The 25,602-nt window shown below is 46.0% G+C and overlaps 2 protein-coding genes across 2 annotated transcripts in view; one reads left to right on the top strand and one right to left on the bottom strand.

Moving 5' to 3' along the window:
• snw1 (SNW domain containing 1) overlaps positions 1-10,602 on the top strand; it is a 47,268-nt gene extending 36,666 nt beyond the window's left edge. Inside the window, exons 12-14 of the mRNA XM_070879619.1 lie at positions 6,385-6,502; positions 8,761-8,924; positions 9,675-10,602. Coding sequence (XP_070735720.1) covers positions 6,385-6,502; positions 8,761-8,924; positions 9,675-9,876 — 484 coding nt within the window. The 3' untranslated portion in view covers positions 9,877-10,602. The remainder of the gene's footprint in view (positions 1-6,384; positions 6,503-8,760; positions 8,925-9,674) is intronic.
• Positions 10,134-25,583, bottom strand: slirp (SRA stem-loop interacting RNA binding protein). Its single transcript, XM_070879621.1, has 4 exons — positions 25,475-25,583; positions 20,725-20,783; positions 13,393-13,500; positions 10,134-10,277 (listed from the first exon to the last, which is right to left on the bottom strand). The coding sequence occupies exons 1-4, from the start codon at positions 25,566-25,568 to the stop codon at positions 10,203-10,205; spliced, it is 336 nt and encodes a 111-aa protein (XP_070735722.1). The 5' UTR covers positions 25,569-25,583; the 3' UTR covers positions 10,134-10,202.
• Between the last annotated feature and the right edge of the window lie 19 nt (positions 25,584-25,602).

Raw genomic sequence — 25,602 nt, 5'->3', positions numbered from 1 at the left:
GAGGAGAAAGGGCATGGGGAGGGGAGGGGAGGGGGGAGAAAGGGCATGGGGAGGGGAGGGGGGGGAGGAGAAAGGGCATGGGGAGGGGAGGGGAGGGGGGGAGGAGAAAGGGCATGGGGAGGGGAGGGGAGGGGGGGAGGAGAAAGGGCATGGGGAGGGGAGGGGGGAGGAGAAATGAGGGAGGGGAGGAGGGGAGAAAGGGGGAAGGGAGGGGGGGAGAGGAGAAATGAGGAGGGGAGGAGGGGAGGGAGGGAGGGGGAGAAAGGGGGAAGGGAGGGGGGGAGAAGGGGAAGGGAGGGGGGGAGAAAGGGAGGGGAGGGGGAGGAGAAAGGGGGAGGCGGGGGGGTGAAAGGGGGAGGGGAGGGGGGGAGGAGAGAGGTATGGGGGAGGAGGAGAAAGGTGCGAAAGGGGGAGAGAGGTGAGGTGGGGGGGAGAGAGGGGGGAGGGGAGCGGGGGAGAGCGGGAGTCGGTCGGGGGGCGGGAACTGGAGCTCGGGTCGGGTCCAGTCGGTGGGGGGGCGGAGCGGGAACAGGAGCGCGGGTCGGGTCCAGTCGGGGGTAGCGGGTATCGGGTATCGGGTCTGGTCCGGTGGCGGGGAGCGGGTGTCCGATCTCGTCCGGGGGGAGCGGGTGTCGGGTCGGGGCGGGGGGGAGCAGGAGCTGGTCGTGGGAGGAGCCTTATTCACGCAGCCCCAGTGAGGATATTCAGCCAGGGCTAGGGGCTGCGTGCTTCGGGCCCCTCCCACACAGTTTCGGGCACCTGGAGCTACTGCACTTGCGTGCCCACTGTAGCACATGTGTAGAGGTCCCGGCACTGTTTTCAGCTCCGGGACCTGGCTCCGCCCCCCTACAGCTCCTGCTGCCTACGCCGAGGGCCAGAAGACCTGCAGGGAGGTGGAAAATACGGAGGATTTTTTTTAGGCGCACTTTGTGGCGCGAAAAACGGGCGTCCAGGCGTGTGGAAACTTGGGCCCTATATGGCTAGAGTTAAAAAATAATAGACGTACCATTACACTATTAATGTATTCTATATGCCACCAACTAGTGGGAGAAATATGGAGGAGCAATTTGCAGAGAAATTACAAAGAGTTGCAAGAACTATGGGGTAGTGATTATGGGAGACTTCAACTACAGGTGCTGCGTCCAAAATCCAGAGTTCCGGACTCCGGACCGATTGGTGCCTGGATCATCCGGAATCCGGGTCCTGCCGACCTCTAGGTGCCGCCGCTGCCCAACCTCGGGCCTCACCTTGCCGCCCGACGTCAGGCCTCGCCTCACCGCTGCCCGCCCAAACACCACCTCCGCAATGGGACCACCTGACCAGCTCCTCTTCAGCGGGGCCCCGTCCGACCAGCTCCTCGCCCGGCAACCCAAACAGCTCATCGACGCGCATTCCCACCCCCCCCTTCTGACGTTCCGAAATCCAGAAATACCCGAACCTGGGCTCAGGTGTTTCTGAATTCGTGACATCAAACACGTTTCAAAATCCGGCAAAATGCAAAATCCCAAGGATTCCGGATTCGGACACTGCACCTGTATCCTAATAGAGACTGGGATAATAGTAGCAGAAAGGGGGGGAAGAATGTCTGAAGTGTGTTCAGGAGAACGTTCTTTGATCAGTATGTTTCTGGCCCAACAAGAAAGCATTGATTCTGATTCTGGGGAACGAGGTGGGTCAAGTGGAGCAAATGTCAGTAGGGGAACATTTAGGGAACAGTTGAAAGGTTTAGATTAGCTATGGAAAAGGACAGGGAACAATCTACAGTAAAAATACTTAATTGGAGGAAGGCAAATTTGAGTGGGGTGAGAATGTATCTGGCCCGGGTAAATTGGAATCAAAGAACGGCAGGCAAAATTGTAGTGGAACAATGGACTGCCTTTCAAGAGGAAATAATGTGGGAACATCCATGTTTGTAACAACCAAGTACACAAAATAGCATGTCACAATTTTGGCAAGGTGCCTCAATTCTCACTAAGGAGAAAGGTAGGGCAACTAAAGTCGGCTCCCTGGATGACGAAAGAGATAGAGACTAAGATGAAGCAGAAAAAGAGCACATATGACCGATATCCAGTCGAGAATACATCCAAGAATCAGGCTAAATAGGCTAAATATAGAAAGTTCAGAGCAGAAGTGAAAAAGAAAATAAGAGGGCAAAGAGAAGGTATGAGAGTCGAATGGCAGCTAACATAAAAGGTCATCCAAAAATCTTCTACAGGCACATAAAATAGTGAATGAGTAGTAGGAGGAGGGGTGGGACTATTAGGGACCAAAAATGAGACCTATGCATGGAGGCAGAGGGTATGGCTCAGGTACTAGATAAGTACTTTGTATTTGTCTTTACCAAGGAAGAAGATGCTGTCATAGACATGATAGAGGAGATACTGGATGGGATGAGAATTGATAGAGGAGGTACTAGAAAGGCTGGCTGTGCTTAAAGTAGATAAGTCACCAGGACTGGATGGGATGCATCCTCGGAGGCTGAGGGAAATAAAGGTGGAGATTAAGGAGGTATTGGCCATAATCTTCCAATCCTCCTTGGATATGGGCGTGGTGCCAGAGGACTGGAGAATTGCAAATGCTACACCCTTGCTCAAAAAGAGTGTAAAGATAAGCCCAGCAACTATAGGCCGGTCAGTTTAACCTCGGAAATGGGGAAGCTTTTAGAAACCATATTCAGGGACAAAAATAACAATCACTTGGACAAGTGAAAATTAATTAAGGAAAGCCAGCACGGATTTGTTAAAGGCAAATCGTGTTTAACCAACTTGATTGAGTCTTTTTATGAGGTAACAGAGGGTTGATGAGGGCAATGCAGTTGACGTAGTGCACATGGATTTCCAAAAGGAGTTCGACAACTTAATAGGCTTTCCAGCAAAGTTGAAGCCCATGGAATTAAAGGGATAGTGGCTGCATGGTTACAAAATTGGCTAAGTGACCAGAAACAGAGAGTAATGGTTGAGCAGTTGTTTTAAGGACTGGAGGAAGGTGTTTCCCAGGGGTCGGTACTAGGACCACTGCTTTTCTTGATATATATTAATGACTTGGATGTGGGTGTACAGGGCACAATTTCAAAATCTGCAAACTTGGAAGTATAGTGAACAGTAAGGAGGATAGTGATGGACTTCAAGAGGACATACAGGCTGGTTGAATGGGCGGCCACGTGGCAGATGAAATTTTATCGCAGAAAAGTGTGAAGTGATACATTTTGGTAGAATGTGAGGAGAGGAAATATAAACTAAATGGTACAGTCCTAAAGGGGGAGCACGGACAGAGACTTGGGGGTATGTCTGCACAAATTGTTGAGTGTGGTTCACCAGGTTGAGAAAACGGTTAAAAAAAAAGCAGACAGGGGCTTCATGAATAGACGTTTATAGAGTACAAAAGCATGGAAATTATGATGAACCTGTATAAAACACTGGTTCGACCTCAACTGGAGTATTGTGTCCAATTCTGGGCACCGCACTTTAGGAAGGATGTGAAGGCCTGGGAAAGGATGCAGAAAAGATTTACGAGAATGATTCCAGGGATGAGGGACTTCAGTTACGTGGATAGACTGGAGAAGCTGGAATTGTTCTCCTTCGAGCAGACAAGATTGAGAGGAGATTTGTTGGGTGTTTAAAATCATGAGGGGTCTGGACAGAGTAGATCGAGAGAAACTTGGCAGAAGGGCTGAGAACCAGATGACACAGATTTAAGTTGATTGGCAAAAGAACCAAAGGCGACATAAGAAAAAACTTTTTTTTTTGCAGTGGTTAGGATCTAGAATGCACTACCTGAAAGGATTGTGGAGGCTGACTCAATCACAGCTTTCAAAAGGGAGTTGGATAAGTACCTGAGAGAAAAAAATTGCAGGGCTATGGGGAAAGGGAGGGGGATTGGAACTAGCTAAATGCTCTTGCAGAGAGCCGGCACGGACTGGATGGGCCGAATGGCCTCCTTTCATGCTTTAACCATTCCATGGGCCCAAGTTTCCACAAGAAAAAAAACGGGCACCCCTCCGAGCTGGGCACCCGTTTTTCGCGCCTAAAACGGCGCCTAAAAAAATCCTCGGTAGTCTGCACCTACTTACAGGTCCTCTGGCCCTTGGCGCAGTCAGCACGAGCTGTGGGGGGGCGGAGCCAGGTCCCGGCGCTGAAAACAGTGCCGGGACCTCTGCACATGCGCGCGACAGTGGGCACGCAAGTACAGTAGCTCCAGGCGCCGAACTGTGTAGGAGGGGCCCGAAGCACGTAGCCCCTAGCCCTGGCCCAATGGCCTCACTGGGGCTCCTCCCACGGCCAGCTCCTGCTCCCCGCCTGACCAGACCCGACACCCGCTCCCCCCCCCCCGCACCGACCCGAGACCCGCTCCTCCTCCCCCCCCCCCCCCCCCGGACTGACCCGACCCGCGCTCCTGTTCCCCGACCCGACGCTCCCCCCCCCCCTCTCTCTCTCTCCTCCCCTCCCCTCTCGCTCTCCCTCCCCTCCCCTCCCCTCTCTCTCTCCCCCTCCCCTCTCTCTCCCCCCTCCCCTCTCTCCCCCCTCCCCTCTTCTCCCCTCCCCTCTCTCCCTCCCTCCCCTCTCTCCCTCCCTCCCTCCTCTCCCTCCCCTCTCTCTCCCTCCCTCCCCTCCTCTCTCTCTCCCTCCCCTCTCTCTCTCCCTCCCCTCTCTCTCTCTCCCTCCCTCTCTCTCCCTCCTCTCTCTCCCTCCCTCCCCTCCCTCTCCCCCCTCCCTCTCCCCCCTCCCTCTCCCCTCTCCCTCTCTCTCCCCCCCGCCCCCTCTCTCTCCTCCCCCCCGCCCTCTCTCTCTCCTACCCCCCGCCCCCTCTCTCTCCTCCCCCCCGCCCCCTCTCTCTCCTCCCCCCCGCCCCCTCTCTCTCCTCCCCCCCGCCCCCTCTCTCTCCTCCCCCCCCGCCCCCTCTCTCTCCTCCCCCCGCCCCCCCTCTCTCCTCCCCCCCGCCCCCCTCTCTCCTCCCCCCCGCCCCCCCTCTCTCCTCCCCCCCGCCCCCTCTCTCTCCTCCCCCCCGCTCCCTCTCTCTCCTCCCCCCCGCCCCCTCTCTCTCCTCCCCTCTCTCCTCCCCTCCGCCCCCCCCTCTCTCCTCCCCCCCGCCCCCCCTCTCTCCTCCCCCCCGCCCCCCCTCTCTCCTCCCCCCCGCCCCCCCTCTCTCCTCCCCCCCGCCCCTCTCTCTCCTCCCCCCGCCCCCTCTCTCTCCTCCCCCCCGCCCCCTCTCTCTCCTCCCCCCGCCCCCTCTCTCTCCTCCCCCCCGCCCCCTCTCTCTCCTCCCCCCCGCCCCCTCTCTCTCCTCCCCCCCGCCCCCTCTCTCTCCTCCCCCCCGCCCCCCTCTCTCCTCCCCCCCGCCCCCCCTCTCTCCTCCCCCCCGCCCCCCCTCTCTCCTCCCCCCCGCCCCCCCTCTCTCCTCCCCCCCGCCCCCCCTCTCTCCTCCCCCCCGCCCCCCCTCTCTCCTCCCCCCCGCCCCCCCTCTCTCCTCCCCCCCGCCCCCTCTCTCTCCTCCCCCCCGCCCCCTCTCTCTCCTCCCCCCCGCCCCCTCTCTCTCCTCCCCCCCGCCCCCTCTCTCTCCTCCCCTCTCTCCTCCCCCCTGCCCCCCCTCTCTCCCTCCCCCCTGCCCCCCCTCTCTCCTCCCCCCGCCCCCCCTCTCTCCTCCCCCCCGCCCCCCCTCTCTCCTCCCCCCCGCCCCCCCTCTCTCCTCCCCCCCGCCCCCTCTCTCTCCTCCCCCCCGCCCCCTCTCTCTCCTCCCCCCCGCCCCCTCCCGCTCAGCGGCTAGAACGGCTGCAGAATTCTCCCTGGCTGAAGCACTTTCACAGGTAGGAAGATGGTTTATTTAATCTTTTCGTGGCTTATAAATGTTTATTCAGGTTGGATTTATTTGTATAATATTTGTTTGTAGAAGTATAAATAAGGATTTATTGTCGAATTTAATGAGTTCCCTTCCCTTCCCTCCCCTCCCCCTCACCTCCCCTCCCCCTCACCTCGTTCTGGACGCCTAATTTGTAACCTGCGCCTGATTTTTTAATGTGTAGAACAGGTTTTTTCAGTTCTACAAAAATCTTCACTGGCTCCATTCTACTTTAGTTTGGAGTACATTTTCACTGTGGAAACTTTCAAATCAGGCGTCAGTGGCCGGACACGCCCCCTTTTGAAGAAAAAATTCTGTTCTAAACTAGAACTGTTCTACCTGACTAGAACTGCAGAAAAAAAATGTGGAGAATTGCGATTTCTAAAATAGTCCGTTCTCCACCAGTTGCTCCTAAAAATCAGGCGCGAATCATGTGGAAACTTGGGCCCCATGATTCTGTGATCCTCTACCCTGCAACATGAGTTTCTGCACAGGCTTCACTGTGACAGCTGAATTCTGCTGTATAAGTAATTCCACTCATTTAAATATCAGATCCAAGCTGCAGAGGGATCAGGACCGAGACATCAGCGAACTGATTGCCTTAGGTGTACCAAATCAACGTGTATCGACTGAAATACAGTACGACCAAAGACTCTTCAACCAGAACAAGGTAAAATGAAATGTCGCAACTGGTGATTTATGCAATTGTCTGCCTCAATCCTTAACATGAAGTTGTCCAGAAAATGACCTTATATTTGCTTTCCCAAATTGGACAAATTTCTCGCCAGCTTTACACCATTCCACCAGATGGACAATAGTGTACATTTCATCTAGCGAATATGATTGAATGAACTTACTGAAAAATCATTTCCTTCTGACTGACTTAGCAGTGAATGCAAAGGGAGGAGGAGGGAAATCACATTTAAGTCAATACACTGTAATGTGCTAATGATGATTCGCCATCTCAGATTGTTCACAACTCTTGTCACCATCACCAGTGATTCGCCTGTTTTATATAGGGGAAAAATACTCTCCAAACTCAATCTACATTTCAATTGGATAACATTCACACAACCACCACTATTACTACCTGTATAAGTTTTGCTCCTTCTGTTACCAAAAGGTATGTTGTGAAATAGATGAGCTTTTAATATACTGTTTTGTGCCCCATAGTCATACTGTTATGCTTTAGTTTGAAGTGCCGTCTTATTGTGTTTATCTCTGGTGGTCATCTTTTCAAGGCTTTAAAAGCTCAAGTTTCTTTCGTCATAACTCAGTCCTCTGATGCTCAGATCAGTATTGTCTTTCCATTCCACAGCATCCAGGGCATGAATGGCTACTTGTTTTTTTTTAAAAAGGTCTAAACATATCACTGCACTGTTCAAGTGTGCTACTCCTGACTTGTATTCTACTGTTTTGACTATATAGTTCAGCGCTCGATTTAATTTATTGATTGCTGCTCCATAGTAATTAGACATTTTGAGTACTGAGTCTACCAAGATTCCTAGAGATCTCTCCATTTCATTCTCAATTGCGTCAGCTGTGGCTCAGTGGGTAGCACACTCACCTCTGAGTCAGAAGGTTGTTGGTTCAAGTCCCATTCCAGGGACTTGAGCGCACAAATCTAGGCTGACACAGCTCTGCACCATCTGAGGTGTGCCGTCTTTCGGATGAGTCGTTAAACCAAAGCCCCGTCTGCTCTCAGGTGGGTGTAAAAGATCCCAATATTTATCCCTCAATCAACATAAACAGTTTATCTGGTCATTATCACATTGCTGTTTGTGGGAGCTTGCTGTGTGCAAATTGGCTGCTGCATTTCCCACATTACAATGACTTTACTCTGTGCTTCATTGGCTGTAAAGCGCTTTGAGACATCCGGTGCTCGTGAAAGGTGCTATATAAATGCATGTTTTTCTTTACCTATCTTATTCATGGAGTACTTGTTGTACTGAACTGAGTCCTGTGTATAATTCATCAGAGGCACTGGAGAAGGTGCAAAAAGGATTTACATAGATGGTACCAGAACTGAGGTTATAACCATCAGGAAATACTTTTCTCTAGAAAAGTAAAGGCTGAGGGGTGACTGACGGAATAGAGGTCTTTAAAATTATTTAAGGGGTTTGATAAGGTAGATGTATCGATGTTTCCACTTGTGGGGTAGTCCAACTAGGACCGTAACTATAAGATAGTCACTACTGCATCCAATAGGGAATTCAGGAGAAATTTATTTATCCAGTGAGTGGTTAAAATGTAGAACTCATTAGCACATGGAGTAGTTGAGATAAGTAGCATAGATACCTTTTTTTATGGGGAAGCTAGATAAACATATGAGGGAGAAAGGAATAGAAGGTTACATGAAGTCGGGTGGGAGGAGGCTTGTGTGGAGCATGAACACCGGCAGAGACCAATTGGGCCAAATGATCTGTTCCTGTGTTGCAAATTCTATGTAATAAGAAGTCATCCTTGACCCCATCCTGTCTAAATTAAGTAAGCAAGTTTTCTTTGCTTGAATACTTTTGACGGCAGAGGAAAACTTTGCAGAACCTTCCCGTTGAAGATTAATTGAGATAGATCCCTTCATGAAACGCACTGCATGTAGTCTGTGGGAATGGATGAATGACCTATTTTTTATAAACCTGGCAATGTGTTTTTCCTGGGCTGCAGGCCTGCTAACTGTATTCACTTTGGGTTTAATTCAGTCATGCAACACAATTCTGTAGAGTAAGCATGGCCTGTTATAATCAGTTTAGTTTTCAGGTTCAACCTGAATCTGCCAGAGAGTGATGAAATAAAATCAGGTAAACTCAAAACTACATTCTTTAAATATACTTGACTAGCAACAATTTGATCAATGGGTGTTTCAGTTAAACATTTGGCGAGTGCTGCTGAGAAATTTCATCTGGATTAAGTCTTGCTTTGTGTTGCCAGGGAATGGACAGTGGCTTTGCAGGAGGAGAGGATGAGCTATACAACGTTTATGACCAGCCCTGGAGAACTGGCAAGGATATGGCCCAAAACGTGTATAGGCCGACCAAGAATACCGATAAGGACACTTACGGTGATGATTTGGACACATTTATGAAAAATAATCGGTGAGTTCATATTTTTTTTAAGTTGTAGGTGGTTTAGTACCAGGATATGGGTTTGTATCACTTCGCTGCATTCAAGATCACTGGTGTCATGGAACGATTGAAGAATCAGTCTGAGCTGCTTTCCCACCTAACTGCTGGAGTCTGGTTAAGTGCGGGTTGGCAGACTGCCTTCAGCTATGTAGAGAATCTTCAGGTGGTGCCATGTTAAAATTAAGTGTTACCGTCTCATTTAAATGCCCTGCAGCACAAAATATGTTTAAACCCTTCAGCTTTTGGGAATCATCTCAAATGTCACTCCTACCCCCAAACCTAGCATTTTGTTGAGGTGGTTGTTCTTCATTCCATACAAGTGGAGTTTTTATATGAAATCTATGTCTCTTAAAACTTACTAGTTTTTACAGTGGAATATTTTCTGCAAACATACCATCTAAAACATATTTGTGTTGTACAAATAAGTCTCCCCACTTTAATTATACATTTGGGGTATATGTGAACTAGTCTGAAGCCACTGTTGGATTTGGGTGATGGTTAATTGAGAGGATTCTTATGAAGTTCCACTAATAGGTGTAAAAAAATCTACTAACAATCATGACTCTAAACAGACCAGCTCCTATTTAAGCAATTGACTCGCTTCCATCTTGGCAGTGGTTGAGCCAGTAATTACACCTGATATTAAGCTGTTGCACACCTGTGACTTCCCAATAGGAGTGATGTATATATTTCAATGTAAACAATTGTGTTTTTGCTTAGGTTTGTCCCCGACCGAGAGTTCTCTGGCACAGATCGTAGACAGCGTCGTGAAGGCCCTGTTCAATTTGAGAGGGATGAAGAAGATCCCTTTGGTCTGGACAAGTTCTTGGAGGAAGCCAAGCAACATGGTGGTTCAAAGAGGCCTGAAAGTGGTCGCTCAAAAGAATATGAACATGAGGGAAAGAAGCGAAGAAAGGAATAGATGGAATGTGTATATAGTACAGCCTTGTGTTATAGCGAAATCTAGTTCAAAGCAATGAACTTCATATTTGTTTCTGCATGGACGTACTGAATATCATGATAAAACACATCTTGAAAGCTCTGTTGGGAGTTCCATTACAGAGATGTTTGTGTAAAGTAAAATTCAGTCCGCCCATTCCTTTTTCTAATTAAAAAAACTAGAGTAAGCACCCTCGATCTGCAAAAGAGACTTTTTTTTAAAAAAAGTTAGTCACAGAATTGTTTAAATCACCATCTTTAATTTAATTAGGTCAAAAACACCTTGAGGTACACCCTCCATATTCGGTGTCAACTCGCTGATTCAGTTTCTTTATTATTTGGTCTTCGTCCTTGAAACAATTTTCTGTTTCTCTGAACTTGAAGCTGTGAAGAGAATACATTTTTAATGAGTTATTCAATTTCTACTTCTGCTTAAATGCAACACCAACATTATCCCCATGGAATGTGTTGCTGTAAACTGTACCACTGAAACTGAACTGAATGTGTCCAGTTTAGTTGACAACATTTAAACTGGCTTCTCCGCGCAGTCCATTGAATGCTAACTAGGTGGTTGGGGGAACGGGCAGCACTCAGCTGTTGGACTGGGGTAGCTGAAATCTGCCTTTGTATCATAGGCTGGCTGGTGCACTGTTTGGTAATGCACTTCTGTTTATTTTTTAAAATAAAACAAACTTTCTGGTGGCTTTTATTACAAGGGTTTTTTTGTGGTTATCATCAAGGTGGTGGATGGAAGTTTCCATTTCAGCCAACCCGTCAACACCAAGCAAGTATATGCTGAGAGCATGCAGAAATCAAGCGGAAGGAGCGTGCGGCAGACCAGACTCCCCACCCACCCTTTCCTTCAACCACCATCTGCCCCACCTGTGACAGAGACTGTAATTCCCATATTGGACTGTACAGTGACCTGACAACTCAGTGGAAGCAAGTCTTCACAGTTACACAGTAAAGCTTCCTCTATTCTGCCCAACGCCTTGTACTGCACCCATGTGACACTTAATTTCCCACACCAAACATTGTGACTTCTCAATGCCAGCTGTATTGCAAGCCAACAATAGAAACCAGACAGTGCACCCAATTGAATCATAAAATGGTTACAGCGCAGAAGGAGGCCATTTAGCCCGTGCAGGCTCTCTGCAAGAGCACTTCACCTAGTCCCTTTCCCCATAGCTCTGCAAATTTTTTTCCTTCAGGTACTTATCCAATTTCCTTCTGAAAGCCACAATTGAGTCTGCCTCCACCTTTCAGTTTTATAAAAAATAATTTAAGATGTTTTTCCTCACATCATCTTTGGTAAAAGAATCAACACCTTAATTCTCTGTCCTCTGGTTCTCGACCCTTCCACCAATGAGAACAGTATCTCATCTACTGAACACCTCAATCGAATCTCCTCTCGACCACCTCTGCTCTAAGGAGAACAACCCCAGTTTCTCCAGTCTATTCACAGATCCCTCATCGCTGGAACCATTCTTGTAAATTTTTTCTGCACCCTTTAATGCCTTCACATCCCTCCTAAAGTGCGGTGTCCAGAATTGGACACAATACTCCAGTTAAGCCCGAACCAGTATTTTATAAATGTTCATAATTTTGTTCTCTGCCTCAATTTATGAAGCCCAGTATCCTGTATGCTTTTATAATTCGCTTTCTCAAACTGCCCTGCCACCTTCAATGATTTATGCACATATACTAGGTCTCTCTGTTCATACACCTGCTTTAGGGATTGTACTCTTTTATATTGCCTCCTCGTTCTTCCAATTTCACTTCATACTTTTCTGCGTTAAATTTCATCTGCCATGTGCCTGTCCATTCCACCAGCCTGTTGATGTCCTCTTGGAGTCGATCACTCTCCTCCTCACTGTTCACTATACCTCCGAGTTTTGTGTCATATGCAAATTTTGAAATTGTGCCCCATGCACCCACATCCAAGCCATTCATTTATAATCAAGAAAAGCAGTGATCCTAGTACCGATCCCTGGGGAACACCACTGTATACCTTCCTCCAGTCCAAAAAAAACAACCATTCACCACTACTGTTTCCTGTCACTAAGCCAATTTCGTATCCATATTGCTACTATCCCTTTTATTCTATGGGCTTCAACTTTGCTGGCAAGCCTATTATGTGGCAGTTTAACAACTTTTGGAAATCCATAGATGTCAACCACATTGCTCTCATCAACCCTCTCTGTTGCCTCATCAAAAAAGGTGAAGTTAGTTAAACATAATTTGCTTTTAAAAAAATCTCTGCTGGCTTTCCTTAATTCACACTTTTCCAAGTGATTGAAGTCCCTGATCATCGTTACTAAAAGCTTCCCCGCTACCGGGGATAAACTGACTGACCTGTAGTCTTTGGGTTTATCCTTAGATTTGCAATTCGCCAGTCCTCTGGCACCACCCCCGTATTTAAGGAGGATTGGAAGATTATGGCCAGTAGCTCAGATTTCCTCAGCAACCTAGGATGCATTCCATTGGGTCCTGGTGACTTAACAACTTTAAGTACAGACCACCTTTCTAGAACCTCCTATCAATTTTTATCTCATTTGTATCAATATCTCCTCTTTCACTATGACTGGCAGCATCTTCCTTGGTTAAGACAGATGCAAAGTACTCATTTAGTACCTCAGCCATGACCTCTTCTTCCATGCGTAGGTTTCCATTTTGGTTTCTAATCGGCCTCACCCCTCTTACTACCCGTTTATTATTTATATGCCTTTTGAATTCCCTTTTAGGTTAGCTGTCAATCTATTCTCATACTCTCTTTGCCCCTCTGAACTTTCTATATTCAGCCGGATTTTCACTTGTATTCTCCATCGGTCATACATGCTCTTTTTCTGATTCATCTTACTCTCTATCTCTTGTCATCCAGGGAGCTCTGGCTTTAGTTGACCTACCATTTCCCCTCCTGGGAATGTACCTCAACTGTACTGAACCATCTTCTCTTTAAAAGGCAGCCCATTGTTCCACTGGAGTTTTGACTGCCAATCTTTGATTCTAATTTACCTGGGCCAGATCTGTTCTCGACCTTCTGAAATTTGCATTCCTCCAAATTAAGTATTTTTATTCTAGATTGCTCCCAGTCCTTTTCCATAGTTAATCTATACCTTTTATATACCTATGATCACTGTTCCCTAAATGTTCACCTGCTGTCACCTACTCCACTTGAGCCATCTCTAACCAGAACCAGCAATGCCTGCTTCCTCGTTGGGACAGAAACATAGTGATCAAGAAAGTTCTCCTGAACACACTTAAGAAATTCTTCCTGCTCTCTGCCGTTTACACTATTACTATCTCAGTCTACATCAGGATGATTGAAGTCCCTACTCTATAGCTATGTAGTTCATTATAGGCGGCGGCAGCAGCAGCCAGGGAGAGAATTAAGATGTCACTAGTCTCAGTTTAGGAGTGGCTCAGGCTTTTTTCACTCAGAACAGTTTCTTGGTGCACCATAAACTGAAGTAAGGATAATGCACGGTTTTGAAACTACCTTTGCTCCTTCTACGAGGTGCGATTCCTTCTGAAGTGCATTCTGAAGCCCTTCTTCTGTACTGAAACCAACCCAACAGAATCCTCTGTGAAATCCAGTCTCTTTGTCCTGCAATATAAAATTGAGCAGCGGTGAACATTACAAGTTACCAACATTTCTAGAATATTTATTAGCCCTGTAATTAGGACAGCAATACACTGCTTAACCATCAACATACGCATTCTGTTTTGGGTCCACTTTTTGTTACTGATACCACAATGTTCAGAGATTTCCCTAAGGTTCATACATTCTGCCCCTTGGAGGCATCATACACAGATATGCAGTTACTTTCCATTTGTGCTCATAACACAAAAGCAAAATACTGTGGATGCTGAAACCTAAAATAAAAACAGAAAATTTTTAGAAATCTCAGCGGGTCAGGCAGCATCTGTAGAGAGTAAAACAGAGTTAACATTTCGGCTCATAACACCCAGCTCTACCTCTCCTCCACCCCCTCTTAATCTCTGTGCCATCAGACTGCTTACATGACATTCAGTCTTGGATGAGGCATAAATTCTTCCAACTAAACATCAAACCCCATCATCTTCGGCCCGTTCCACAAAATCTATACTTTCACCACTGGCTCCTCACTCAGACTGTTAGCAATCTTGGTGTGCTGTTTGACTAAGTTCCTTGACAATGCTTGTGGTCACCAGTACTATCGTGTCCTTCTTTCATAGAATGATACAGCCCATAAGGAAGCCATTGAAGGACCTTGGAACATTTTTCTGCATTAAAAGCACTTTATAAATCTATATTGCGGTTGATGGAAAATAATTTACAGCTGAGTGTGATATCAAACAGTGAACAAGTTTTATCAAATCTATTATTGTGCTGTTCACAAGAGGTTCCCCATCTGCCCGACTCTAATTTTGGAAGTTCGTTTTGCCAACACCAAGCATTACGACAGATACAAGCACCTAGATTTCTTCATTCAGCTGATTAATACGAAGACTTCTTTACTGAACCTAAAGGCTAAATTAATCAAAGTTTATAAAGCAATTACTGTATCCATCAGGTACAGCAGCAAATGTGTGAACCCACTAGTTTGTGGAGTGGTTTTTGGAGGCTGCAGGGTTCCAGAGTAGCTCTTGCACTGGTTCGAAGTTGTTAACCCAGCTATACACGGAGGAATATAGAGTACCATAGGAGTAACCTAGCAAGGAGGGACACACAACTCAAAAGGTCTCGACATTGGCAATAAAATGTATTTTTTTTCAACTCAAAAACACAAGGAGTCTATAATTTCTGTATTGTGGTTTTCCAAGATAAAACGACTCAGGCCACTTTGTTTCTGTGGCCCCGATTGTGGCAAGAACATTCATCAGGGAAGGAAGCCCTACTCAAGGATTTCCAGGACACCTATACAATTGGCATTTTAAATAACAAAAGGCAAAGGACATTAGTAAATGCATAACATCTATTATAAAAAATATATGCCGGTTCGCTTCCTCTTCAGATGGATTAACATTTCACCTCTAACAAATTGCATTTATGTAGTGCTTTTAATGCAGTAAAACATCACAATAGCGTTATCAGACAAAATTTGATACCGAGCCACATGAAATATTAGGACAGGTGACCAAAAGTTTAGTCAAAGAGAAAGGTTTAAGGAACAGCATAAAGAAAGGTGGAAAGGTTTAGAGAGGGAATTCTAGCGCTTAGGCCTAGGAAGCGAAAGCTACAGCCACCAATAGTGGGGCAAAGAAAATTGGGGATGCACAAGGGCAGAATTGGAGTAACAGAGTGTTGTAGGGCTGAAGGAGGTTATAAACATAGGGCGGGGCAAGGCCACGGAGAGATTTGAATAAAAGGATGAGAATTTTACAGGGTCGATGAGACTTGGTGTGGGTTAGGATATAGGCAGTAGAATTTGGATGAGCTGAGGGTGGAGGATCAGAGGCTGGCCAGGAAGTAGCCTAGTTCAGCCTGACAGTGGCCAGGGAGGGGGGTGGAATCGGTGACTAGGGAAGAGAATTTGTGGCAGGGGCTGAAAACAATGGCTTCAGTCTTCCAATATTTAATTAGAGGAAATTTATGCTCATCCAGGTATGGATGTCGGACAAACAACGTCACAAATCAGAGGCAGCGGAGGGGTTGAGAAAGGCAATGGTGAGGTGAAGCTGGGCAGTCAACATACATGTGGAATATGATATGTTTCTAGGTTATATTATCGAGGGACATCATTGGGGGACTCCTGAGGTGGGAAGAGGAGCTATTGCAGGAGATTCTCTGGCTACGACTGGATAGGCAAGAGGGCAGTTCCACTTAACTGAACAATAGAGGAGAGGCATTGGAGGAGGATCGTGTCAATCATGTTAAAAACTGCAGGAAGGTCGAGAAGGATGAGGGATGTTACACCATGGTCAGATTCACATAGGATGTCATTTGTGACTTTGAAAGGGCCATTTAGGTGTTGTGGCAGGGGTGGAAACATAATTGGGGAGGTTCAAACAGAGTTGCGGGAAGTGAAGGTGTAAGGGAAGCCAAAAACATGTTCAAGGGCGGTTGGAGATGGGGTGGTAGTTGACAAGGACAGAGGGGTCAAGAATGTTTTTTTTTAAAAAAGGAGGGGGTGATATGGGCAGATTCGAAAGAGAGGGGTCAGTACCAGAGGAGAGAACATGATCAACCAACATGCAAGTGCTATTAGCTTCTATTGCAATAGCGCATAGATATTGGGCGAAATACAAAGAAGTATAATGTATTAAACTAGGTAGTGACAATAGAACAGCTTTGTACAATTCTGCAGAGTGAAAATCATTAGAAGCAATTTAAATGCAATTATATATATCTTTTAGCTAAGCAACAGTACATGTTTCAGAAAATTGAGGTAATGGTCTCCAGTTATTATAGTTACAACAAGTTGCAGTCAGATAGCATCATTAACATAGAAAAATGGCCTACGGCACTTGAGAGACATTTCAGACAAAAACTGACTCTGAGACAAAGAAAGAAATATTAGGAGTGATGACCAGCCCTCCCAAGTTTGGTCAAACTTACGTCCCAAGGCACTGCACAGGGACGATTCATAGAATGATACAGCACAGGCGGCCATTTGGCCAATTGTAGCTGTGCCAACTCTTTCGCAGAGCTATCCAATTAATCCTACACCCCCTGCTCTTTCCCCACAGTCTTGTAAATTTTTTCCCTCTGAATATTTATCCAATTACCTTTTGAAAGTGACCACTGAATCTCCTTCCACCACCCTTTCAGGCAGTGCATTCCAGATCATAACTTGCAGTGTTTAAAAAAAGGTTTCCTCATGTCACCTCTGGTTCTTTTGCCAATCACCTTAAATCTGTGATCCCTGCTTACTGACCCTCCTGCTGGTGGAAACAGTTTCTCCCTATTTATACCCTTCAGAATTTTGAACATCTCTGTTAAATCTCCCCTTAAACTTCTGTTCTAAGGAGAACAACCCCAGCTTCTCCAGTCTCTCCACATCACTGAAATCCCTCAGCCAGGGACTCCCCACCCCACTCCAGACATGGCCCTTGACATTGGAGACAGGTAAAAGATTTACATAAGAACATAAGAATTAGGAACAGGAGTAGGCCATCTAGCCCCTCGAGCCTGCTCCGCCATTCAACAAGATCATGGCTGATCTGGCCGTGGACTCAGCTCCACTTACCCGCCCGTTCCCCATAACCCTTAATTCTCTTATTGGTTAAAAATCTATCTATCTGTGATTTGAATACATTCAATGAGCTAGCCTCAACTGCTTCCTTGGGCAGAGAATGCCACAGATTTACAACCCTCTGGGAGAAGAAATTCCTTCTCAACTCAGTTTTAAATTGGCTCCCTCTTTTTACCTCCGCCCTCCCATCCCCAAATAATCTTTGTAGGACACAAACGGGGTGAAATCCCTGCGGAACCAGATTCTGCCACGTTTTCGGGTTTTCCAACTGGAGATCTGCTCTGTTTGAACCTCGGGGTTTAAAAAAACCCTGATTTTCAACTCTGCTCCTTCAACATTAAAAATTACCCAACCTTTGGCTGCTTAGGAGCAGAGCTCTGCAGGGTCACATCGAGCTCATTGAGATTATGAAACAAAATTTGACAGCAAGCCACAGAAGGAGATATTAGGACAGGAGAGCATTGGAATACAAAGTCAGCTAGCATAGGCGTCAGGAAGGGAAGTTGCGTGGTCAACAGTTTAGTGCAAATGAGGTCAAGGGAGCAGGAGGTGGACAAGAGGATCTTGGAGAGGCCATGAGGTGAGACAGGAGAGAAAGTGGAGAAAGATGTGTGTTCACATCTCGGACATGGTTTAGCTTTGTGGACAATGAGAAGGGCCATGGAGAGGGATATAAGGAGACTGTTGGTAGTGTAGAAGAGGCTAGGGATTATCTTTGTGCCCCCTGGATGATCCTGAAGTCTTGTGTGATTTTGGCAAGTACAATTATCAGAGTATTATATTCATTCTAATCTGGAATGAAAGCCAAATTATCCTACTATTAGTATTCTACTGAATGACACAACCATATAGATTGTTTTACACTCTCACCAGCTTGCTCCAACTATTTTTAAATAAGTTATTATGACTGAAGCACATTTTCTCTTCATTCATTCAGCATAAATCATTCTAATACACATCATACATTCTGATTATGTTCAGCAAGAACAATGCAGAACGAGAAAGTCATTTCAGCCCATTGAGCCTGCTTCAAAGAGTCAGTTTCAGTCATCTGGTAATAGTCTCCCCTCTGGTTCAGAAGGTTGCCAATTAAAACCCCACAGCAGTACCCAAGCACATAATCGAGGTTGATCATTCAGTACAATATAGGAGTACTCCATTGTCATAGCTTCTATCCTTTAGACTGAAGTCCTGTCCTCCTAGTCAAGTGAATTTTAAAGATTCCACTGCACTATTTGAAGAGGAGAAGATCGTTCTGATGTCCTAATTGGCATTCCACCCTCATTAATACCAAAAAAAAGTTTACTAGTTAGTTATTGATCTAATCTCTTTTGCTGGTGCAGAACGGCTGCTGCATTGTGTGAATTGCTTTGACACATAATAAATGCTATATAAATACAAGTATAGTAGTAGCTTCTTCCAACAGACCATGCAGAACTTGGGACTGTTGCAGACTCCTCCCAACCTATCTCACAACAGACAAAATAACCACTGGTCTGAACTTCCACAAGGTGAGAACTGTTTCTCTCTGTAGGTTGTCAACCAGAGACTGCAGAGTACAAAATGTTATTGACATCGGGTCAGCAACAGTACGTTTCAAAAGCAAATGTTCCATTGTGAGCTGGAAACCAGCCAACATTGTTGGGTGGGCAAAAGCAGCAGTACAAATGAACTTCTGACTTCAATAGATCAGAGCGTTTAGCCAACGCGTAGCTTAGGCATGAGAACAGGAAGATTACAGTTCTGACCCTAGATCTATGCAGATCTCAGCTGAGGTGGTAGTATAACTGCTATAACTGGGCTCAGTATCCCAGGGAATGGAAACTCAGTCAGAATTCCGAATCCTGATCACCATGCAACAAGCCTTGCTGCAAGTAAATCTATATGGGAGTCAGGTGAAGACAGAATCATGTTGGGCTGTGATGCTCCCTACGCCCACGTAACCCACATAACCTTCAAGGCTTCCATATATATTATGGCCAGGTGAAGTAATAGCAGGTGGCCAGTACCCATGGAACTCTGCCTCAACAATAAGTCAGGAAGTTCAAAAGGGAAAAAGTGGCAAGAAAAAAAGCCTCAAGGCAAGTAACATCCCTGCTGGTAATTGGGAGGGTATGGTGGACAGGTCTTGGCATCTTTTCATTTCAAAAAGGAAAAATGGGTTAAACAGAAAGCAAGAAAATTGAGAACTGCTACAGCAACTGACTCCAATGATACCATGCTACGCTAAAACCAGTGCAAGACGACCAATAGTTCTTACATCAGATTCTCCAGGAGTGCACTAGCGGGGGTAAATTCAAAGCTAATTTGCAGAAACAATATTTCAATGAGAGAGTGGTCAATTTATGGAACGGGCTTCCGTGGGAGACGGTGGAAGCATTAGTATTGACTCAATCAAATGTAAATTAGATAGACTCATTTCATAAAATACTAATTTGGGACACAGTGATGAGTTTAGAGTGCTTGGGAGGAACAGGTAACTTTGGACCTATGGTTGCCAAAGCTCTCCACTACCGGGGTTTTCCTCGCCTCATGTCTGGGTCTGTTGTAGACTAATTAATAGGGATTGGTCAACAACTCCACTATCGTTGTATCATGCAACTACTGAGATGATAGAAAGCAAACTAAATAGACGTTGGTCTTTTTTTAATTCAACAATTCTTATAATGCAAGAACCTTTCAATTATCCCATCATCCTCGTTATGACGGACAACCATACAATTAAAATTATTCTGCCCTGATCAGCTGCATTCTTCAGATAATATTCCCATGTCCCAATATGTCTGGAGCCAGAATGTTCTGGAGGGCATTTGATTATCTTAAATACTTGACATGTATTCAAAAAGGAATTATTTTGACAGCATTAACTGCTTTTGACAAGGGTAGTAAACAAATAGAACAATTGAGTTTCATCTAATCAACAATCCTGCTTCAGCATCAATAATATGTGCTCAAATTCAATATACTCCGATTGGAAGCCTCATCAACTACATGGCAATATCATCACAATATTCATCTGTCAATTACATCATTAACTACAGGAGTGCTCGATCACACCACAGAAGCAAATCTGTAACAGCCTCCCAAATTTTAAATAAGAAAAATTATTTTAAACGGCTTTTTAACACAACTGGATGTCGACAAACTATCTACGTACTACTTTCCTTGCCCAGCTGCAAAAATTTGTTCATGTCTGCATCTCTATGCAGACTAAAAAAATACCTACATGTTAGCCTGTTTATGTCCTTTTGCAGTCTTTCAAAATCTGTTACAATTTACAGATTTCCCAATTTGCTCACACCTTTAATGTAAAAATATTCCACTGGATTTCAATTTGTGTAAATAAGATAGAGCTAATAAAAACAGACCTCTGTGGAGCACTGCTTACCAGATCTTTCTCATCCAGGACTTGGCCTAGAGTGACTATTTGCACTAGGTTTTTTGTGTCCTTCTGTGCATGCGCACAATGGACTCCGTCCCCTTTTTGAACATGAGCCCTCGATTTGTTCGCGCATGCATAATGCAACGTACGAGGAAGCCAGGATAGCTACGTCCAACTCAGCCAGACATGAAGGGTCTCAAAGCTACATCAAGAACTTGAGGACTCCATCCAACTGACTGAAAAATACTAATGCAGCTAATGAAATACTCACAAATGGAAGAAGACATTTCTTCACTGATCCAAACTGTCCAAAATATTCTTTGATTTCTTCTGCAAAATAAAGACACACAATTAATCCCAAATTCTACTAAACTCTCAATCAACATTTTAATTACCGTATATACTCGCGTATCCTGCGATCTCGCGTATCATGCGACCCCTAAGTTTTCGTCCCCAAAACATGATTTTACCATATATCTCATGTATCATGCGAGTCACTTTTTTGAGATCGAATACAGACCTTAACATGAAACATCGAGTGGATTCTGCTGTGAAAGCTGTTCGCGAATCGTTCAGCCACAGCCTCTACTGTGTTTGCGGAGGTCGGGTTGCCGGGTGGGGGGGGGAGTTGGGGGAGCGGAGGTCGGGTCGCCGGGGTAGCAGAGGTCGGATCCGGTCCGGTCTCTTTCCTCCCCCCCCCCCGACCCTCTCTCCCCCCCCCGACCTCCGCGACTCTCTCGCCCCCCCCCGACCTCCGCGACTCTCTCGCCCCCCCCCGACCTCCGCGACTCTCTCGCCCCCCCCGACCTCCGCGACTCTCTCGCCCCCCCCGACCTCCGCGACTCTCTCGCCCCTCCGACCTCCGCGACTCTCTCGCCCCCCCTGGAACCTCCGCGACTCTCTCTCCCCCCCCCGACCTCCGCGACTCTCTCTCCCCCCCCGACCTCCGCGACTCTTGGCCAGCACTTCACACCCGCAAATTTTGTATCTCGCGTATCATGCGACCCCCCCAAATTTAGGTTACAATTTAGGTCTTCAAAAGTCGCATGATACACGAGTATATACGGGCATTCTATAAATCACTCTTGTCAGGAGCACTGTGCGATGATTTTTTTAAAGCCATTTATTTTTCTCCTTTCCCCCTCTGTTGACTGCAATATGACTTTCCCAGTTTCGGAGCCTTCTTCGAGGCTTTCGTCGGTGTTGCTCACAGATACATCAACAGACTCACCGAACTTGTCGGGAAATATTTGGTCCCTGTTCGGCACATTCCATATAACCATGGCTAAGTTTGGGCATCATGTGAGAAATAAGCACAAACCCACAATATGCCAGTGTGTCCTCAATATTTCTTTAGTATAATAAATCACATTAGCCATGAGATATTTAGAACACATTCCCCTACCATTCCCCGATGTAACAATATTTCCCGAAAGAACAAATAAGCAACCTTCTTCCAAGCCTCTGTCAATACCACTCTAACAGATTGTTTAACCCAGCTTTTGTGCAGATTTTATGACCCATTTCCTTCCATGTTGGGAGGCGCCTCACCACGACTCAACAGCGCTCCTGACAGCATAGCCAAGGTCAGAGGTGATTTTGAAATTTGCTGACAACACAGAAGTAGGGAGTTTGGCAAACAGCAAGGAAGACTGTAAAAGGTTTGAAGAGGACGTGGACAGTTTATCGGAATGGGCAGACAGGTGGCAGATGTAATTTAATGCAGGGAATTACAAGTTATACATTTTGAAAGGAAAAACAAGGAATGGGAGCATACACTTAAGGGAAAGATGAAGGGCGCAGATGAACCAGGAGATCCAGTTCAAAATGCATAATTCACTGAAAGGACAAATATAGGTAGATGAAACTAAAACTTTATTTTTATTAATTCTTGAGATGTGATCATCGCTGGCACAGATGGTATTTATTGCCCTTGAAAAAGTGGTGGTAGACTTTCTTAAACTGCTGCAGTCCGCATGTTGAATGTCCTCCCACAATGCTGTTAAGTATTGAGTTCGAAGATTTTGACCCAACGGCAATATAGGAACGGCGATATTTGTCCGTCAGGTTGGTGCGTCTCTTGGAGGGAAGCTTCAAGATGATGGTGTTCCCATGCACCAGCTGTCCTCACCATTCTGGGAAGTGGAGGTCGAGGGGTGCCAAGGAAATTGTGTTGGGGAAATTGATGGGATTGAAGGCCGATAAATCCCCGGGGCCTGATTGTCTGCATCCCAGAGTACTTAAGGAAGTGGCCCTAGAAATAGTGGATGCATTGGTGATCATTTTCCAACAGTCTATCAACTCGGGATCAGTTCCTATGGACTGGAGGGTAGCTAATGTAACCCCACTTTTTAAAAAAGGAGAGAGAGAGAAAACGGGTAATGATAGACCAGTTAGCCTGACATCAGTCGTGGGGAAAATGTTGGAATCAATTATTAAGGATGAAATAGCAGCGCATTTGGAAAGCAGTGACAGGATCAGTCCAAGTCAGCATGGATTTATGAAGGGGAAATCATGCTTGACAAATCTTCTGGAATTTTGTGAGGATGCAACTAGTAGAGTGGACAAGGGAGAACCAGTGGATGTGGTGTATTTGGATTTTCAAAAGGCCTTTGACAAGGTCCCACAGAAGAGAGTGGTGTTCAAAATCAAAGCACATTGTATTGGGGGTAATGTACTGGCGTGGATAGAGAATTGGTTGGCAGACAGGAAGTAGAGAGTCGGGATAAACGGGTCCTTTTCGGAATGGGAGGCAGTGACTAGTGGAGTGCCGCAGGGCTCAGTGCTGGGACCCTAGCTCTTTACAATATACATTAATGATTTGGATGAAGGAATTGAATGTAATATCTCCAGGTTTGCAGATGACACGAAACTGGGGGGCGGTGTGAGCTGTGAGGAGGATGCTAAGAGGTTGCAGGGTGATTTAGACAGGTTAGGTGAGTGGGCAAATACATGGCAGATGCAGTATAATGTGGATAAATGTGAGGTTATCCACTTTGGAGGCAATAACAAGGCGGCAGAATATTATCTGAATGGTGGCAGATTAGGAAATGGGGAGGTGCAACAAGACCTGGGTGTCATGGTTCATCAGTCATTGAAAGTTGACATGCAGGTACAGCAGGCGGTGAAGAAGGCAAATGGTATGTTGGCCTTCATAGCTAGGGGATTTGAGTATAGGAGCAGGGAGGTCTTACTGCAATTGTAAGGGCCTTGGTGAGGCCTCACCTGGAATATTGTGTTCAGTTTTGGTCTCCTAATCTGAGGAAGGACGTTCTTGCTATTGAGGGAGTGCAGCGAAGGTTCACCAGACTGATTCCAGGGATGGCTGGACTGACGTAAAGGATGGAACACAATCTATCAACTCAGGATCAGTTCCTATGGACTGGAGGAAAGTAATGAAACACAAAGGATGGTATGCAGGTACAGCAAACGATCAGAAAGGCCAATGGTATCTTGGCCTTTATTGCAAAGAGGATGAAGTATAAAAGCAGGGAAGTCTTGCTACATGGAAACATAGAAAATAGGTGCAGAAGTAGGCCATTCGGCCCTTCGAGCCTGCACCACCATTCAATATGATCATTGCTGATCATGCCACTTTAGTACTCCATTCCTGCTATACAAGGTCACACCTGGAATACTGCGTGTAGTTTTGTTTTCCATATTTACAAAAGGATATACATGCTTTGGAGGCAGTTCAGAGAAGGTTCACTAGGTTGATTCCTGGAATGAGGGGGTTGACTCAAGAGGAAAGGTTGAGTAGGTTGGGCTCTACTCATTGGAATTCAGAAGAATGAGAGATGATCTAATCGAAACGTATAAGATTATGAGGGAGCTTGACAAGGTGGATGCAAAGAGGATGTTTCCACTGATGGGGGAGACTAGAACTAGAGGTCACGACCTTAGAATAAGGGGTCGCCCATTTAAAACAGAGATGAGGAATTTCTTCTCTGAGGATTGTAAATCTGTGGAATTTGCTGCCTCAGAGAGCTGTGGAAGCTGGGACATTGAATACATTTAAGACAGAAATAGACAGTTTCTTAAAAGACAGGGGGGATAAGGGGTTATGGGGGGCAGGCAGGGAAGTGGAGCTGAATCCATGATCAGATCAACGATGATCTTATTCAATGGCGGAGCAGGCTCGAGGGGCTGTATGGCCTACTCTTGTTCCTATTTATGATGTTCTTATAAGGAGTCATGTGGAGGATAAACATCAACACAGACTGTATGGGTCAAACAGCCTGTTTCTATGTTGTAATTTCTATATTCTTTCTCCTGGGAGAAAGACTCTGCCAGGTCTGCTCCTGAATTCTATCCAGAGGCTTCTTCTGGAAATTGCACGGGTGAAGGTCAATGGGGACAGAATTAGACAGCCATGATGTGACCTACAGTCAAATGGTCCATCCAGTATTAACTACCAGAATTCACAAATAAATAATGCCTTAATAGGCTGAGAGGTAATGTTATAAAAGTATACATAATAGTTAAGGGAATTAAAATAGCTAATCCAGAATATTGCTTTAAATTGTGAGAACAATGGGACACAACCTCAAACCAGTAAAAGTTAATTTAGGACTTATATTGAGACGTTCTTCACACAAAGAGTGATCGACACTGGGGCGGCCCCGGCTCCAGAGCCACCGTCACTGGGGGGACTCCTGGATATAGCAGTGGAGGTGAAAACACTGGAATCATGAGAGAAACAATAAAATGTTGTGGCAGAGAGAGGGGCTAGATTTTGGCTGGATGAAAGATGATAGGCTGCATGACTATCCTTGGAGCCAATCCCCAGGGGAAAGGGGGAAGAGAAAGACAACCCGGGTTATACTGAACTTCTGGCACCAGAAAACCAGGAGATATAGTATTGAAATATGAAATGATAAATAAATGGAGTGGAAGTGGCTGCCAGTCATGTTCAGCCCAGCAACCACCATTTGACTATAATAAACCCCACCATTAAAACATTTTCTCACAAAAGCGAGCAATAAATAGATAAATTCACAGATGAAAGCGGCACCACTCACTGCTGGCCACAGTCCAGGGGATACGAGAGACGAAAACCTCGAAGATCTTTCTGGAAGAAAAAGAAGAAGCTGCTGCCGCCGCCATGGCTGCCATCGTCACTTCGCGCTGACCCCTGACCTTTCACCCG

This window comes from Pristiophorus japonicus, chromosome 4 (assembly GCF_044704955.1).
Source record: "Pristiophorus japonicus isolate sPriJap1 chromosome 4, sPriJap1.hap1, whole genome shotgun sequence".
NCBI classification, from domain to species: domain Eukaryota; kingdom Metazoa; phylum Chordata; class Chondrichthyes; family Pristiophoridae; genus Pristiophorus; species Pristiophorus japonicus.
Note: the sequence above shows the minus strand (reverse complement) of the source record. Positions and strands in the feature narration are given on the sequence as shown.

Coding starts and splice junctions, on each gene's coding strand:
- slirp (XM_070879621.1), bottom strand. CDS start 25,568: ATGGCAGCCATGGCGGCGGCAGCAGCTTCTTCTTTTTCTTCCAGAAAG. Junction 20,784..25,474: donor CCCCTGGACTGTGGCCAGCA/GTGAGTGGTGCC, acceptor TTTATTTTGCAG/AAGAAATCAAAGAATATTTT. Junction 10,278..13,392: donor ACCTCGTAGAAGGAGCAAAG/GTAGTTTCAAAA, acceptor TTCTCTTCACAG/CTTCAAGTTCAGAGAAACAG.